At 35.5% G+C, this 18,246-nt stretch overlaps 2 protein-coding genes across 2 annotated transcripts; both read left to right on the top strand.

The window, feature by feature from the left end:
* The first annotated feature begins 2,322 nt into the window (after positions 1 to 2,322).
* Positions 2,323 to 6,612, top strand: LOC112505814. The gene is made up of 5 exons (XM_025110074.1): positions 2,323 to 2,541; positions 4,078 to 4,195; positions 4,686 to 4,782; positions 5,170 to 5,256; positions 6,351 to 6,612. The coding sequence occupies exons 1-5, from the start codon at positions 2,478 to 2,480 to the stop codon at positions 6,489 to 6,491; spliced, it is 507 nt and encodes a 168-aa protein (XP_024965842.1). The 5' UTR covers positions 2,323 to 2,477; the 3' UTR covers positions 6,492 to 6,612.
* A 1,032-nt stretch (positions 6,613 to 7,644) lies between these two features.
* LOC112525027 (serine/threonine-protein kinase/endoribonuclease IRE1b-like) lies at positions 7,645 to 16,244 on the top strand. The gene is made up of 7 exons (XM_025134971.1): positions 7,645 to 7,966; positions 11,124 to 11,355; positions 12,053 to 13,368; positions 13,862 to 14,034; positions 14,924 to 15,170; positions 15,430 to 15,869; positions 16,172 to 16,244. The coding sequence occupies exons 1-7, from the start codon at positions 7,806 to 7,808 to the stop codon at positions 16,186 to 16,188; spliced, it is 2,586 nt and encodes an 861-aa protein (XP_024990739.1). The 5' UTR covers positions 7,645 to 7,805; the 3' UTR covers positions 16,189 to 16,244.
* Positions 16,245 to 18,246: the final 2,002 nt, after the last annotated feature.

Below are 18,246 nucleotides of genomic sequence, written 5' to 3'. Positions count from 1 at the left end.
CACGATTGTCTCAAAAGCTGCTATATTTCATCAACTAAAAAGGCACTTAAATATTGAAGTATTAACAGTGATATCTAACATCACCAAAATACATCAAAATCATTTTATTAGTGAGTTGAAGAGATAATTTCACCATGTACATTATATTCACAAATTATCAAAATCTGGCAATAAAGAGGAAAATATTAAATGTCATTCTAGAAAACAGGCCTTTTGGATGCAATGCAAACAGATCAAAGCTACGCATAAGCAATATTTAAGATCATTTGGTTTACAAGTGAATGATGAGAACAAAAGAAAAGGGTAACAATACCACAACACCGTTTATCAAATGCACCCTTACTTACCTTATTGTGTATCTACCCATCATAATTACCAAATGCACAACCAAAAATGATAACGACCTGAATCCAACAACATTTCCATATTGTAAAATGTTAATCAAATGGATCCTAGCAAGGTAATCAAAGAGAGCACAGCCATACAACATAACGAATAATAAATAGTACAAAGACCTCCATAATTCTCCATCTATACACCTTGACTTGAAACCTTATAAAGTAGGACCTTTGATTCTAAGCTTTGAGAAAAAAAACTTCCAAAACAAAAACAAGCAGTGATAAAATTAAAACAAACATTACAAATCAAGAAGTTCAAAGCAAAAAAAAAGTCCATTCGTTTAATGGCTTCAAAATCGACAGTGAAGTTCAAAAACTTTTAGACCAATTCTATGCGCTTCTGCAAGATCCTACATGTTCACCTCTTGATCTGTCTAGCAGTATATTTGATACAAGTATATATCATCATAGTACTGTAAAAAAAAGTCTTCTTGGTTCCAATATCTTCATATAAATCAAGGTGGTTTAGAAATACCTCTACCACCTACTTGATTTCTCACAACTATTCAACCAATATCAACAAGCAATTCCAAATGAGTATGTTATAAACTATAACAACATTATAAAAACAAGAAGACAGAGTATGTTATAACTATATCAACATTAAAAACAAACATAAAAAGCGAGAAGGAAGAGTATCGAAGGTCCAATTGGCAATCAAGAGTTTAAATGGAAGCTCTAATAGTGGTTCCAAGCTGTAATGGAAGCATACAAGTTGAGAACCTAACCCATTTTGATTCTGTTTTAAAAACAAACAGAACTCTAATACAAACATAAATGAAAAATGGAGAAAGAAGATGAACACAAAATAAGAACAGGAAAAAGGGGACGGACGATGAACAACCCTATGAGATGATATGATACTGGAAGAAGGAAAATAAAAAGTAATTACATCTAATGAAATCGGTAGAGGAGCCTAACCCTATCGATACATGGAATTGAATCAGGAGGAATCATGATACTGGGAGTTTGAATCGTCGTCCTGGGAACTCAATTTATGAATCGTCATTTGGGAGAGAAGTTTGATAGGAGCGAAGTGGGAGAGTCGTGTTTGGGAAGGTGATCAAAGTGTTGTATTGGGAACCAAAATTCTGAGTGCAGTATCCACAACTTGTACACCAAGCTTGTAAGATTGTTTTTAAGACTCTATGTATAAAGAAGTAGTACCTTATGCATTCAAGGTTGGTTTTAAGATTTTTATCAAATCTGCTTTATAAGGTAGTATAGATAATATTTGAATTTGTTAAAACAAAATTTAGGAAAAAACTATTATTTATGATATAAAATAATCATTACATATGATATGATAAAAAAACAAAAACAAAAAAGGTCTACCTCACATGTCCTAATTAATTAATATATTTGATGATTAAATTATATATTTTATTCATATTATTTAACACAATTTTATTATTTATGAAACAAAATAAGTATAATTTTAATTTTTATGTTACATAAACATTATTAAAGTTGTTATATTTACGTAATTGTAAATAATTAATAAGTATAACGTGTAATTAATATTACTTTTCAATTTATCTTAATTAGTAACTACTATTTATTAATATTAGTAATATTTAAATTTTATTAATATTTATCATAATTAATATTCATGAGAATTATAATTGGAAAAACGGCAATAACCCATCAAAATGTTATTCGAAATAACGTTTCAATAAGTTAGTTTATGTATATCTAAATATAAACTACCTTATTTTTATCAAATAATACCTTAATAGAAAACCATCCAAAAATCAAATATTATATTTTCGTAAACTATCTTATTTTTATCAAATAATACCTTAAAAGAAAATCTAGCAATCAGAAAATCAAATATTACTTTTTTTTAAAGAAAATAAACGTTAGACACCGCCTGAATCTTTCTTTATACGGGTGACGAAAGCAAAGGGCACAACACTCACAAAATAGACCTAAAACAAACGATATCGTTTCCACTGTTCTTGTTTAAGCATTGATGTTATCGACCAAATAACCAACAAAACATACCCATTCCTAACCCCTTCTCATAATCCATTTCTTCATCATAAGCCATACCCACTTTCAATCTTTCTGGAAGCCATGTCTGCAATCTCGAATTCATCGCTGCTTTTACCCAAGAACAGATCAGACCAATTATCATCTGGTATTTTCTAATTTCATCAACATTTTCTTATCACCGTTGTTCTTTCGGATTCAATCTTTGTTCTTGAACTAATTGGATGTACTTTCTTCTTTCGGATTTAATCTTTGTTCCTCAACTAAATCGAATGTAATTTCTTCTTTCGGATTTAATCTGCGTTCATGAACTAAATTGGGTGCAATTTCTTGTAGGAGTAGGAAGTGATGATTTTACGGATTCATTTTCCATATCTCCTGTATTATATCCATGTGTTCCTTAACTTTATAAACCCTAATCTTTACTTCATCTACAACTGTTAAATTTACATCTTAGAGTCAATTTGGGAGAAGAATTGGAGAGTAGAAGAATAGGGTGGAATCTTTTTACATGAATAGGTTAATAGTTTTTTTAAAACCCAAGCGTAAACCAAACCAAACCAAACGAACCCATTGAATCCACAGGGAATAGGTTTTAGGGAGTGTAGGATGTACGGAAACCTTACCTATACTTTTGACTAGAGGAGTAGATAGACTGTTTCCATGAAGACCGTAAAAAGGCTCTTAGAAAAAGGTTTAGCGAATAGAAGATAGAACACAACATCTTTCTAAAGACAAAATGGTTAGAGCTGAAATGTTATTGTATTTGTGCAAGTATGTTATTGTGTGTATACGAATGCCATGTGGAGTTCGTTTCCGTTTTCATCTTTGATTTTTGAAATTATGATGTTTGTGTAGAACTGAAATGTCAATTACAATGGTTTCAAATGGTAGTCACTATCATGCTAAAATGCAGACAGATACTCATTTTGGTTCTTGATGAAATGAGGTGCATGAAATAAGATGTTATTGATGTCAGAAAATAGTTGTTTCTACATAGAGCAACTCTGGTGAACTAATGCGCCTTTGTGAGATTGGAGAGGGAAGTCTGTATGCTGTTTTCCCCTTGTTTTTTTTAGAAATCGACTGTTTTTCATGATTTAAAACATGGTCTATTTGCATATCACACGAACAAAATGGAATTGATAAAAATGGATTATATCGAGAGGCAAAGGATTCATTGGTTTTCCAGTTGTTGTATTTTGTCAACAATTTGGGCGGTCAATAGTGGTGCTATAGCGGTTATGATTTTTGTAGTTGTCATCTTTTTTTCGTCTAACTTGTGAATTTTCAATTTTTTGGTGGAACCCTTTTTGTTGATCGAAAAATAAATAAATGATGAGTGAAATGTATTCTATTTGTAATGTTGAGGGTATGTCACTATGAGCTAAAAAGTGATAAATAGTATAGCTTTTGAAAGGGTATAAGAATTGTTTCAATTTATTTGTATATACTGATACGATACACAAATACTAATTTGAAAATTTCCGTTAAGTGGGTGACCAAGGGTTTAATGTCGACCTTTGTAATTGCTTTCCTCTATCCGCATTGTCAGTCTCCTGTAAACCCTTTCTTACTGTTTAATCTCGACCTTTCTTATTTAGGAATGTAATTATCTGTGATATGCAGCTCTTAACATCTATGGTTGGAAATTTTGGACAATGATTAAATTTTGGTGATGTAGGTTCCTCTGTAAAGAAACTTGATCAGGGCTTCACCAAATTATCGTTTGGGCAAAGTCGTGTTGGTAATTTGCAATTGCTCACATCCAAAAGGACATTCTCTATCCAAGCAGGATACAGGTAATTATCGTTTGAATTGTTGATCATCAAGTGTTTCTTTCAAGATTTAAGTTTTACCAAATGCAAGATTAGTCTTACGCTTGTTTTCCATCACCTGTTCTCCGAAAATGACCTCTATATATCCCTCAATAATCTCCATGTTATTTGGAAGGCTTAGTAATGGCCGTAAAGGCTTTGCATTAGAATATATCACCATATGTTTCTATCAAACCAAACAGACCAAGTAAAACCCACACGAGTAGGGTCCACCCGCGGGGGGGGGGGGGGGGGGGTCAATGTTCCCCCCCCCCCCAAAAGAGGGAATTTACTGGTTTGGTTTGGTTTACACACACAATGTGGATGTTCTAAATCATATATTTTCTTTTCCTAGTCAGTTCTTTTAAAGGTGGAAGAATCATTATGCTAGATGAGTGCTTTCTTCATTTTATGTTTCTCTTTGTAAGCCTATGGACACTTTATACACAAGTCATTACTTTTTTTCATTTTTCAGTGATGATGGAAGATCGAACAGTGGGAGTGCCTTCGTTGGTGGCTTTGTTCTAGGGGGATTGCTTGTTGGCACACTCGGTTGCATATACGCACCTCAGGTTTGATTGGTAAATTTGGCAAATGAATTAATGTTCCATCACATTTTCATCGATATATAGACAAACCAAACGAGCCCAATATATCCCAGCCGGAGGTGGGGTCTGGGGAGGGTGGGATGTACGTAGACCTTTACCTCCATCCCAAAATGTAGAGCGATTGTTTCTATGAAGACCCTTCCCGTGTGAAAAATGTGTGAAAAAAGAGAGTTTGCTCCCCCCCCCCACAAAAAAAAAATGAGTAAGGAGCAAACAACAACATACAAACAGAGGTAGGTACAAGAAAACCTGAAGGAAATACAATTTTTCTTTGATATATACAAACTGTAATACATTCTTGCCTGAAACTCGATTATAGAATCATTATGTATCGAGTCTAATTTTTGACAGATAAGCAAGGCACTAGCGGGAGCCGACAAAAAGGAGTTGCTGAGGAAGCTGCCCGACTTCATTTATGATGAAGAAAAAGCTTTGGAGGTAGACAAACTCTAACCAAACTTTTGCTAAAGAACTGTGCCATGTAGCTAGGCATGGGAATGGACCCCGACCTGTCGGGGAACCCGGTCCACCCGCCCCGGTTGGGGACGGGGATTCCCCACTAAACCGGGGACGGGTATGGCACTCCCCACCCCGCGCTGTACCCGTTATATATATATATATATATATATATATATATATATATTAACAAATTATACATATTATTTATTTCAACTTAAATCGGTGATCCATAATTTTCTAGTTCCTAACTAGATTTAGAATCTAAAATTGTTATTTTTTTGGATGTTAGTATATAATATATTGGATGTCAAGTCAACATATAATTACTCGGTATATTTTGGATATTACTCGATATGGTTTGATATTACTCGATATATTATGGTACGTGTGACATTAAGTTTTTCTTTGAATTAAATTGAATTTATTTTGGTTTTAGGTTTATTAGAAATATGTGAGGTCTAAACATGTGTGGATTCTTACATATTTGATTTAAATTAGCATACATAAACGGAAAAAAATCCCCGTTTCTCCGTTGGGGATCTCCATTCTCCGATGGGGATGGGGATGTGATTGTATTCCCCGGCGGGAAAGGGGATGGGGATTGAGGTCCCTGCCCCATCGCCGCCCCATTCCCATGCCTACATGTAGCTTGTATTTGGAGCTTATTGAAAAAACCCGTTTGGTTGCTTATAAGCTTTAGCTATTCGAAGAACTTCAAGTAGTGTTTCAGTAAACTCCAGTGCCTTTTTTTCTTTGTCTTTTCAATCATACCCCTTATATTGTTCCATTTTTTTCAACATGTTTTTTAGGTTATCTTACATTGTCATCTAGCTTATGAGTAAGTTTTTACCGAACATGACTATTTTATCTGCTAGCTTATTAGGCCTCGGGGTTCCTCCCCATAGGTTGTCAATTCGAATCTTCTTTGGGCCAATGAGGGTTTTCGTGGTTGTTATCTTTAAGGTCCCGTGAGATTAGTCGAGCTCGAGATGCACGCAAGCTAACCCAGACACCCACTGCTGCCACATAAAAAATATTGATATTCTTGCACTTACCTAATATGATTGTTGCAGAAAACACGCCAAAAATTGGCGAAGAAGATAGCAGAGCTGAACTCGGCTATAGATGATGTATCATCTCAGTTGAAATCAGATGACGACGAGCCTGTTACTAATAATGGTGTTGTTCCTGATGAATCCGAAGCTCTTGCCTAAGAATATTAGGATTGTGTTCTAATTGTTCGACTTTTGATACCGAAATGTTTGATTTTATAATTTTGTATGTTAACATGTGGTGATGTTGGTTTCATATTGTTACAATTTGTGTTTTGCTTTATGCTTGTATTGCCATGGTGGTAGGGCTGCCCTTGTAATGGGTCAGTTTGACTAGTCAAATTCCAATTCTTTTGAAAGATTCGTTCATTACAAAGATATTTGCGAACCAAAATCCCCATTAGCGTTAAAAATACATGAAACCCATCTTATCTTCTAAAAAAACATGTGTTCCATCTTTTAACCTAATTAATAAACTTGTCAGAGGTATCTGGTACTGTCCTCTTTCGAAAAATAACTACCTTCTGATTTCATCCTTTAGCCTAATTTATACACTATAATGTAATTAAGTTATTACTTCTTTCTACTGTGATAAATCAACAGTTTAAATTTAATATCAATCTTTTTCTCTCTCGGTGTAGGTCTATGCCTATATGTGACCATCCTACAATTTTACTAAATTGTGTTCCTATTTTTTTCTCTAGCAGTTGCATATGATTATCATGCCTTCTGGCTGTAGTCCTACAACCACATTAAACATGCTAATGTTTCGTCTTTGGCATAGAATTATGTTGACCATTGGGTGTAGCTCGTAGTCATCCATCTCTCGTCGCAGTGACTTTTGAAACCTCCACGTAACATTATAAACTTACTAATAATAAAAGGCAAATTATTGGAAAAATCATCCAACTAACATAAGGCTATGTTGGTTAAATAGAAGAAAGCATATCAAGAACATAATGACGGATTTTACTTGTCAAGTGTCACAATCCTTCTGTAGCGATGGACATGGATGTAAACATTGTAACCATAGAAGAAAACAGATCAAGAAAACCCCCCTTGTAGTAGAGAGAAATTAGAATCCTTTGTGGCGTATGACTTTGAGAATGATCAAACAGACTTTTATCACCGGTTTCACTTTAACGAAAATGATGACACATGTAGTGATCATTGGTTGGTACTAGGCACCTTATTTGTCACAAAAGTCTAGGGACTGATTTTGCATTTAATGTATAGTCAGGGGGCTATTTGTGTAATTAATCCCAATTAAATGCAGTTGATGATAACAGACGATACGGAAAAGATTTAGGGGTAAAAAGGACAGCAAACATAAGTTGTCTTGAGAGTATTACAGATTCTTTACAAAACCCCACTAATCCGATCGTCAGAGCAAATTGAAACCCCCCTTTTTTGTATTATTCTGGATCACTTTACTGAAATGGTGTATAATTGAGAAGTTATCTCACGATAGAGAGGATGAGAGGATCTTTAATTTCACTTTTGCGCTTTTTGGCCGTAATTCCAGCGACATTTGGGGCCCTATCGGTCCTCCCGCCGCCGTCAACGACTTCCAGTTCCTCTATTCCGGATCAACTTCAGCTTCCGCCGCCGCTGCCAGCGAAGATCAACTCAACACCGTGAGTAGTTCTATTGATTTTGCTTTAATTTGAAGGAATTTAAGATGTTTGGATTAGGGCAGATTGTTAGTGCTTGAATTAGATCTGGGATGGTTGATTATAAGTGTTCTATTTTATTAAAACGATTTTGTATGTTATTTTGTTTTATCTTGTAGGTATCAAAACCAATTTGGCATTTCCATTTCATTATATAATTACTAAAAAAACATAAAGATTGCTGCTTTTTCTCAGTAGAAATGCAAATCTTCCCCCTCGAAAGAGATTAAGAAGAAGTTCATACCTTTTTTCTTGTATTGTATTTCATGAGATATGCAGGAATTAACATGTAAATCAAACGATGATGATATTTCCAGAATTTTTAGAAAAACTTTTTGGGCTTTCTTACAATAGAGCATAATTATAAGTTTGGTTTTCTTGCCTAGTTTACTAATAACATAATAACATATACCTTGTAAAAGAACCAATGCTTGTTTTAAAACTTAGAAATGCTGGAGAAAGCACATGGAGATTAACTGATCAATTTTCCACACCAAGGAGTACTAGTCTCTTTTTTGAGTTCCAAGTGGCCTATTCTTGAGGACTGACAGCTGCTAGATTAGGGAAGCTCAGTAGAAGTAGAATGAATGGAGATATTGGTATATCGTAATTTACTTCATCCAATTTACAGAAGTAGGATTTTCAAGTTTGTCTCTCAACATAAATCATAATAACTAATATGGGTTGGAATATATAGGTCTGGAGCCCTGGACAGTTCATAACAAAAGCTTAATTTCAGCATCTGCTGATGCTTTTCCTGAAGTTGAAGAGTGCATATCAAGCGTTTCCAGCTTGAATAAGCCATAATAACTGATGTGAGTTGGAATATATTGAAATATATAGGCCTGGACAGTTAACATAACAAAAGCTTAATTTGAGTGCTTTTCCTGAAGTCGAAGAATGCATATCAAGCATTCCCAGCTTCAATAAGTCATAATAACTAATATGGGTTGGAATATATAGGCCTGGAGAGGTAACATAACGAAAGCTTAATTTCAGTATCTGCTGATGCTTTTCCTGAAGTTGAAGAATGCATGTCAAGTGTTCCCAGCTTGATGAGATGAAATATTGACAACAACCAAATCATACCTGATTGGACAAAATAGAAGGTAGCTGTAAGTATGGAAGCCTCTTCTTGATCCACATGTACCCCAAAAAAAATCTTGTGAAATCCTGACGGATTTTGAAGGTTACCGTGTATAAAACTTATCCTCAAGAGATGCCATTATGAAATAGCATTTCTAAGTTCCAACCACAGCAAGCAATGAAGCATGGCCTGGATGTGCCTTGAAAATGCCACACGGCCTCATACCACCTTTTTACCCTCTTCGGCATGATTTTAAGTAACAATCAGAAATTGATGAGTCGATGGTAGGATTTGTTTGCAGGAACACTGCAAGCTAACACACAACACTTCAGTAACTGAATCAGGCTGTAGAAATGCTCAAAGCATCATTCCAGGCTAACACAAATAATCGATGCCAATCACAAACAACTGGGGTGGAGAGTCGGGAAAAGAGCAAACCACGGTGAATTAGTTCATAAACGCAGTTGGATTTAACTTAATTTGATGATTGACCTTTGGGAACATAGTGGTTTTGGAGGGACTTCCAATATCTAGGTGAAGTGATTGTGAGAATGCAGATTGAGCTGGACTTGTGTTTGAACTTAGGGAACAAAGTGAGTGCAAAAAGGTTTTAAAATATCTGTGACTGTATTCACAATTGAAATCTGAGATTTTCACCTGCGTAAGAGAGTCCTTGAAATTTCTTTAGATGGGATCACTAAATAGGTTTAATTTGACTAAAATCTAAATTTTAAAGTAAATAGAAATTTGAATAAAAAATACAAACTACTTCAAATTTAATATATCTAATCAAAATTTGATCTTTGTCTGCTGCGAAGATGCCAAAATATGTTTGATGATGAACAAATATTTTTCTTTCTTTATACAAAGTAAATCAATATAGGATCCATTCACTACTTCATCAAAAGAATTGAATTTTTGTTTATTGAAAGAACTTGAAAGACAATAGATAAATTGATACTATGCGTCGTTAAATAAGAATCAAACTTTCAGTGCTACAACATCATATTATTACCGAACATATATTTTAAGAAACCAAATTTAACATAATAATGTAATAAGACCCTAATTGCAAGTAATTCTATTTCTTATTGGAAATTCAAGTCTTTTGCTCGTTTGCATTCTCCATAACAAAACACAGAGAATTGTTATTTAAATAGTGGAATCTTTAAGTCCACGTAGTCAGGTGCTAACTTAGAAAAAGTATGTGCATGCATTGGTGCTCTTCTATGTCTCTATTGGTCTCACCCACCTATGAAACACAGACAATAAAACAGAAAAAATCAAAAAAGAAAAGTTCTATACTTTCTACAGGTCATGTTTCAGCCCCAATTAGTTGGAATAGAGTTTAATTCGCTTTAACCCCTCTATCATAATTTTATCTTTTGAATGTCAACTTATACTTGAATACTCAAGATGAATATGAATTTTTATAATGTTTTCACATCAGTTTTTGTTTCTATTCTCAGTACTTGTGTGCTTAAGTAATTTCATTTCTTGTTAGAAATTAAACAATATCATATTAATCATGAAGTTGAAGTAGTTAGTTCAACTCTTAAAGCTAAAAGAGGAGAGGGCACTTATTCTGGGATGAAGGAGGTGCTCAACGCTACTACAGTTTCAAGAAAACCTGGAATAAAACTAGCTACTTTGGAGTTTGGTCTGAATAAATGCACCGTGTTTGCTTCTTATTATACATGTGCATGCAGTTGGCATGATAGTAGTCATTGCTAGGATATGATGTAAGCAATGTTATATGACAATAATGTATTGTTTCTCAAGTACTTTCTTTTCTCTCTGTACATATGCATTCTTTGGTCTTGGCCTTAACATGGATGCAATTATCTTATTTGTATTTTTGTGTGACATTTGCTTGCCATGAGAATGGAATTACGTCCTTAGTAATGGATTGTCATACCACCTTTGAAGTTTGTCATGAAAACTTAGTCCTGGCAGAGTTTGGCATACGTGAATATTGAATAATTTTATATATGATGTCATTATGTTATCTCTTATGCCATGTTTGCCATTCAGTAAACAGGATGCTATATTGGTGGCTGCTCCAGATGGCACGTTATATCAAGTGGATATCAGTTCGGGGAAAATTCTTTGGTCCTTCCCATCTGGTGCACCAATTTATGATTCAAATCAGGAACTTAATTTGGAGGATGATGAGCACAATTCCTCTAAACAGCATAATAAGTTCTATATAGATTGTGGAGATGACTGGCAACTCTACATCCATGGCAAGAACTCTAAAGCAGAGGTGAGCAAATACACTATGATCTACTTTGACTTACTCATGTTAATGTAGCTTTGTTTCAAGATGTGCTATTATGGGACATTTAGTCTTGGATGCTTGAATTAGAGGATTTTCCAGGATATTAAAGTTTGACCATGATTCTGCATAGGTGTTTGAAAGTTTTTGAGTGAAATCATAAACACAAGACTTTTCCTCCCCAAAATAAAGTCTTTTGTAAATTTTGCAGCTTTGTAGATTTTTTGGCTCTGCTACTGAGTATTTCCATCCTTGATATTCTCTATGCGGAAAATATTTTTGACAAGAGTAGTTAACTTTTTTAGCCATTGTACTTGACCACTCGTTGGGAAAGAAAACATTCATTTTTAATAAAATGCATAAAAACACTATATTTCGTCAAAATGAGCACTTTTAGACACAAAGTGCCAAGTACAATGTCTTCTCTTTGTTCATTTATATTCTGACAATTTGTCTAATCTGTAAACCTTACTGTATAGCATTTTTCCAAGAATGATGGTTTGCACCAAAAAACCAATTATGATAATTCAAAAAGCCGATCACTTGTTTTAACGATTGCTGACTGATGAGATTGAACCTGCTAATAAATATGTTAACGTGCATGAGTTACAGGGTGTTTTACAGGGGATTATAGCCTTCTTATACCATTTAATCCACCATAACCTCTTGTTTTTTGGTACCCTAGAAACTTCCATTTGGTGTCGAAGAATTAATTGGACGTACACCACATGTTTCAGTTGATGGAGTTCTGTTAGGGTCTAAAAAGACGACCGTATTCCTTGTTGATCCCCAAACTGGTAATGTCGTTTATACTTTCAAGTCAGATGGGGGTCAGAGTTTCAAACCGAATTCTATAGTACTGAGAAAAGATGCCGAGAAATGGAAGGAGCCAACCATGTTGGAATTTGACCCAGTTGACCATGAGCAGCTGCTCTACATCAAGAGGTTTGATTATGAGCTAACTTATTCTTCATCAACAACCGGCAATGTTTTGTGGTATCTGATGTTTGCTGATTTCGAGGCTTCTCGACAATGCCGTGGCTCTAATAACTTCTTAGGGGGAATAAAGGGTGATGCTCAGTTACAAGAGTTTTGTCAGTCAAACCCTCGTGTTTTTCGAGCCCGTGATCCCCGCGAATTGGAGTCAGTTTTTATGGTTAATAAGATACAAATGTCCCTCCATGGTGACAAAATGTTCGCTCTACCTCCTCCAGAGGATGAAACGAGTTTTCTATCTGCTCCAAATCTGCTACCAAAATCTCTGATCATCAATCAAGAAACACCATATCAACTTGTTCCATATCTGCCACCTGATAAAGCCATTGATGAGTATCGAACTAATGTCAGCATCCCTCCTGAATATCCGGCAAGTTTTCATGTGTGGTTGCGCGGTTGTTTGGTTGCGGCCCTCTTTTTCTTCATACCCCTAATTTTATACTGTTGGAATTTCTGGAGGAGGAAACAGAATAAGCTAAATGAGCTGGCTAAAGATGCTAAGGTGCAAAATGTAACATCAAAAAAGAAGAAAGCCCGGAAATCTGGAAATAGTAGGCTCTATACCAATACTGAGAAAATAGTCAACGGGCTTCGATATCCTGAGATAAGTGAAACGAGTACTAACCGTAAAATCGGTAAGTTATTGGTTTCCGACAAAGAAATTGGGAAGGGGAGTAATGGTACTATCGTACTGGAGGGAATTTATGATGCTCGGTCCGTTGCTGTGAAACGAATTGTAAAGGTGCATCATGACGTTGCTTTGAAAGAGATTCAGAATCTTATTGTATCTGATCAGCATCCTAACATTGTTCGATGGTATGGTGTGGAGTATGATCAAGATTTCGTTTATATTGCTCTCGAGCGTTGCATCTGTAGCTTACATGAATTGGTATTGTCACACACCAATTCGACTGTCCAATTGCAACTGACAACGAAACTTCTCTCGGATTTCAAATTATGGAAGCCCAATGGGCATCCTTCGCAGGTGTTGTTGAAAGTAATGAGGTTAGTCAAAGCCGTATAGTTATGATATATGCAGTCAACGGATACCCTTAAATTGTCATGAAGCCATTTTTGTTTGATTTTACTGATTAACGGGGCCTTCTTAGCAAGTTGCAAAATGCAACAAGATTTGGCTGAATTCCTTTTTAGTGTAAAGAAGAATTTTCGTTTTCTCAATTAGTGTAAACATAGTTTCAAAATTTTCTATCTTGTACCCATTTTGACCGGTAATATGTTGATCTTGTAACATTTGATAACATGGATACCCGTTTACGGAATGTTTGCGACGAAGTAGACAATGAACTTGGCATCCATGTCATCAATGTTGCACAATGAGCAAGTTACCGGTCAAAATGGGTAAAAGATAGGGAATTTTGGAACTTAATTACATTGATCAAGGAAAAAAACACTTTGTTTAGTAGAAACCATGGCAAACTTAGTTTGCATTTTACCTTTCTTTGAAGTTATTCTAGCTCATGGTGCTTAAAAAATGCAGGGATACGGTTACCGGACTTGCTCATTTGCATGAACTTGGAATCATTCATCGGGACCTAAAGCCTCAAAATGTCTTGATACGCAAAGATAAGTCTATTAGTGCAAAGGTCTCTGATATGGGTATTAGCAAACGCCTACCTGCTGATATGTCTTCTTTAACCAAGAGCGCAACAGGCAAGTAAACTTCTTTACAGATTTCAGTGATGTTTATTTGAATTCATTTTAATGCCAATTTCGCATACATGCTTTAAACACAATTATTTTCCTCTGCCCTTTATTTGTCGTTTTGTGGGTTTCATCTTTGTTCTCCTGGTGAGTACTTCTCGAGCCACTGGACTTGGCTTCTCATTTCTAATAAAATATCATTCTTAGCAAAATGCAAAAAAGCAAAAGAAAGAAAGAAACTCCACACTCAATCTTTGTAAACTGAAGTGCTTTTTTGGCACTTCACAAGAAGTATAGTTGGTTTGCTACGAAAATCAGGTACATGATTCATGATCCAATCACTCATCAAATATGATTTCCACAATCATATCTTTTCTCGTCTCATACCACATACTTGGATCCACAGAATTAAAATGCTAACGAAGATAACAAATTGACCCATCCGAGGTTAGACTAGGTGGGGTGTAGTTTCCATGGTTATGTTTTTCATGTATTCGTTTCTATCTACATTGCTGTTGCTTATAGCTCTCAAGATTTTAATGCATCTGTCTTCCTCTTTTTCTATTTGTATTGTTTACTCATATCTAGCTTTTCAATTTTTAGCATTTCTGTATTCCTCCCTTTGACACACTTTTCACTAGCAGGGGGTCTTCACAGATATAGCCGTTCTACAGTTTAGGGTAGAGATTAGGTCTGCTTACATTCTACCCTCACCCCCCACTCCCAAGACCCTGCCTCGGGTGGGATATACTTGGCTAGTTTCGTTTGGTTTAGAAAAGCATGTTGCTTTTAACACTCTACCACTATTACTTTCACGATGTGCTTATAGGAACGCTGAACTTTCAATAATTCTATATGGGTTTCTGAATCTTATCATCTTTATGCCATTTGCATATAGGTTATGGCAGTTCGGGTTGGCAAGCACCCGAGCAACTTCGCAATGAACGACAAACCCGAGCTGTGGATTTATTCAGTTTTGGCTGCCTGCTTTTCTTCTGTATCACTGGTGGTCGACACCCATTTGGTGACATGCTTGAGCGTGATATAAACATTGTAAATGACCGAAAAGATCTCTTTTTGGTAGATAATATTCCTGAAGCTTTCGACCTCATCTCCAATCTTCTACATCCTGACCCAGAATTCAGGTATGAAGCCTGTTAGTAAAATATCGATAATACCTTTCACCATGATAAGACTATGGTGAAAGTAGTTTAAACAGACTTTCTTATATTAGCCAAATATCGAAAATTTATTGCGTGAAAGTATTTTAATTAAAATCAACATCTATTAGTGAAATATCTGAAATACCCCTGACCGCACCTCGATATACTCGGTTTCTTTGGTTTGGCTTGGTTGGACTTTGGATTTGCTTGATTTATATATGATTTTATTAATTGTATCCAGACCAAAAGCCGCAGAAGTATATAATCACCCTCTCTTTTGGGATTCAGAGATGCGTCTCTCGTTTCTTCGAGACGCTAGTGATCGTGTAGAATTGGAGGATCGTGAGACCGATTCCAGTCTCTTGAAATCACTAGAAAGCATCGGTACAGTCGCTCTAGGTGGCAAATGGGATGAAAAATTAGATAACACCCTCCTCAACGACATCGGCCGTTACAGAAAGTACAAGTACGATAGTGTCCGTGATCTATTACGAGTCATAAGGAACAAGCTGAATCACTACAGAGAACTCCCGAAAGAACTCCGAGACGTTTTAGGCCCGGTTCCAACAGGATTCGAGTTCTATTTCAGTAGCCGGTTTCCGAAACTTCTGATGGAGGTATACAAAATACTGCAAAAATATTGTGGGGAAGAAGAATTCCTCCATAAGTATTATAAACAAGGTCAGTTTTAACTTAAAAGTGTCAACTGTTTGATCTGTTTTTAGGGTATTAGACTGACCCTTTTGATCATTTTATCAAATGTGACATGCTGTATATATTATCACCAATATATATTTTAGAAATCGAAAAATCGATTCATAGTATTTGTGTAGTTCTTTTTGTAATCGTGTTTATATTTACATTTCATTGTTTTTTGAGTAAATTGCATGAAAATGTAACTTATTTTTGTTTAATTCCTGTTTTGGGAACGTGTTTTCACGTTTTCATCTTTGAATCTGAGATGTGACATCTCAAACATGTAGGTACCTTGTTTACCTGATGACTTGAAAATGCTGAATAAGATCAGGAATTTGTTGATGTGCTTCAACAAAAGTTGAAGAATTGCAAGTTGAAGTGTGCATTGATACAATATATGCAGTCGACCGACCTCAAGCACGTACACGAACCTAGCGAAGGATACGCTAGACGCAAGGCCCTAGGAAATGAGGAAACACCCGTTCTACCTTTTGGGTTGCAGGACATATTTGGGTACATCTCTCAAGACTATTTTCGAGTGGGATATACTGATGGAGTGGATTAAGAACGGATGAGTTCTCATTAGGAGATGTGGCCTATGCGATCGGGAGATTGACCACCGCTATTGACCTTCGTTTGAATAGAGGCAACTGTAGCCGAGCCGCTAGAATTGCTAGCGCTGTGAATCGAGCGATATCCTTCATTGCCCCTTGTGAAAGGAGACTCGGATCGACATTATTGCAACCAAAATTTGACTCTGAATGTCATGATCTTTGAATACAAATGATAATTATTGAATTGAAAACCGATTTGAATATGATGAAAAGTATTTTTGCTGGAATGAGTCTTTATACCAAAAACCAAATCAAATAAACTCGGTATATCTCACCTAAAGTGCGTTTTGGAGTGGGCTATATACATACATTTTCCATCTTTTAATGGTTATAAAGATGTGTATCACGAGGACTTTTCAGGAAATCATCCATTTTATTACTACTCTCTCTTAAACATGCTTAACTACGGGATTTGAATTTTAATAGGATCTGATGCATGAATGCTGGAATAATCACAAAAACTAAATATTACTTCAAAAAAAAATTGAACAATAAAACATTATGTGTACTGCATTTTGACGTTAAATTTGAATCAATTATCCAACATAATTCTTTTTATTTGAATAAATAAAAAATAAATTTTATATTACTTCAAAAGAAATTATATCAACGTGTTTTATCTCTTTTATTCAACGACAATCACGTTTTTTATTTGGCATTAAATGACGATAATGATAGGAATAAGAAGTCAAAATTACATGTTGGAAATTGTCTTTCCCCTTAAATTCAAATTCAAATTCAAATTCAAATTTATAAATTCCAAATAATTACAAAATAATGTATCATATTCCTTTTTCATATCACAAAAAGAATTGAAAAACGATTTCATAGTGGGTTCAGACTTTTCAAACCCATTTTAGATCCTAAAAACGTATAATTGGACTTTTTTAGAAGCTGTTTATTTGCGGCTTATGAGTCTATTTGGCTTATTCGCACAATTCATTTGGGTTGTTTACTTACAGCTTATTTGCACAGAACATGGCTTAATCGTACAGATAGAATGGTGTGTTGCCCCTATTCAGCCACAAAAATGACACATCTACCCCTTATTTAAAGCACCGCCTTCTTCCCAGACGATACACCCCATCGTCGGCCTCTTTATGATTTTTTGTTTTGATGTTCAAATAATTAATATTAGAGATAAATCGGTCATTTATGTTATTCAGACTATTGGTTCACATAAAAAAAGTAAACAACAACACTTATTTATCCGAACAGACAAATTTATCCGGACAGACAAGTTTACCTATACATGACTTAATAAAATATTTGGTAAACAGTCCCTTAGACTTTTTCATGCCAAACCTGACCCATAAAAGTTCGGTCTAACCGGGTTTTCACGCTTGACCACCGGTCTTCGGGCTCATTAGGCCGAGTCTTCGGGCCGGTTTGTTTTTCAAAAAAAATCACTTAATTGCCTCTTATGTCTGAATCGGTCAGACGTAGAGGGATTAAGTGCGTTTGTTTTTTTTTTAAATTAAGTGCTTAAAACATCTGATTAGGTCTGATTTATTTAGAGGTAAAATAGAGTCTGAAAACCTCTTAACGCGTCCATCTCTCACTCTCGCCTACGCAGTACACGCTCCCTCTCCATCTCTCTCTCGCCTGCGTAACTCTCCGCCTGCGCCTACCGTCTTCGCAAAAAAACAAACGCGTCGTCTTCTACCTCTCGATCGGATGCACTGCCTCCTCCTTCATCTACCTCCTAGGGTTTTTCGGCATCGATTTCGTTCAATCCTTCGGAATCG

This window comes from Cynara cardunculus, assembly GCF_001531365.2.
Source record: "Cynara cardunculus var. scolymus isolate 2C chromosome LG 1, CcrdV1, whole genome shotgun sequence".
Classification (NCBI taxonomy): Eukaryota; Viridiplantae; Streptophyta; class Magnoliopsida; order Asterales; family Asteraceae; genus Cynara; species Cynara cardunculus.
This window is presented reverse-complemented; position numbering and strand designations above follow the sequence as displayed.

Coding starts and splice junctions, on each gene's coding strand:
- LOC112505814 (XM_025110074.1), top strand. CDS start 2,478: ATGTCTGCAATCTCGAATTCATCGCTGCTTTTACCCAAGAACAGATCA. Junction 2,542..4,077: donor ATCAGACCAATTATCATCTG/GTATTTTCTAAT, acceptor TTGGTGATGTAG/GTTCCTCTGTAAAGAAACTT. Junction 4,783..5,169: donor GTTGCATATACGCACCTCAG/GTTTGATTGGTA, acceptor AATTTTTGACAG/ATAAGCAAGGCACTAGCGGG.
- LOC112525027 (XM_025134971.1), top strand. CDS start 7,806: ATGAGAGGATCTTTAATTTCACTTTTGCGCTTTTTGGCCGTAATTCCA. Junction 7,967..11,123: donor GCGAAGATCAACTCAACACC/GTGAGTAGTTCT, acceptor TTTGCCATTCAG/TAAACAGGATGCTATATTGG. Junction 11,356..12,052: donor GCAAGAACTCTAAAGCAGAG/GTGAGCAAATAC, acceptor TTGGTACCCTAG/AAACTTCCATTTGGTGTCGA.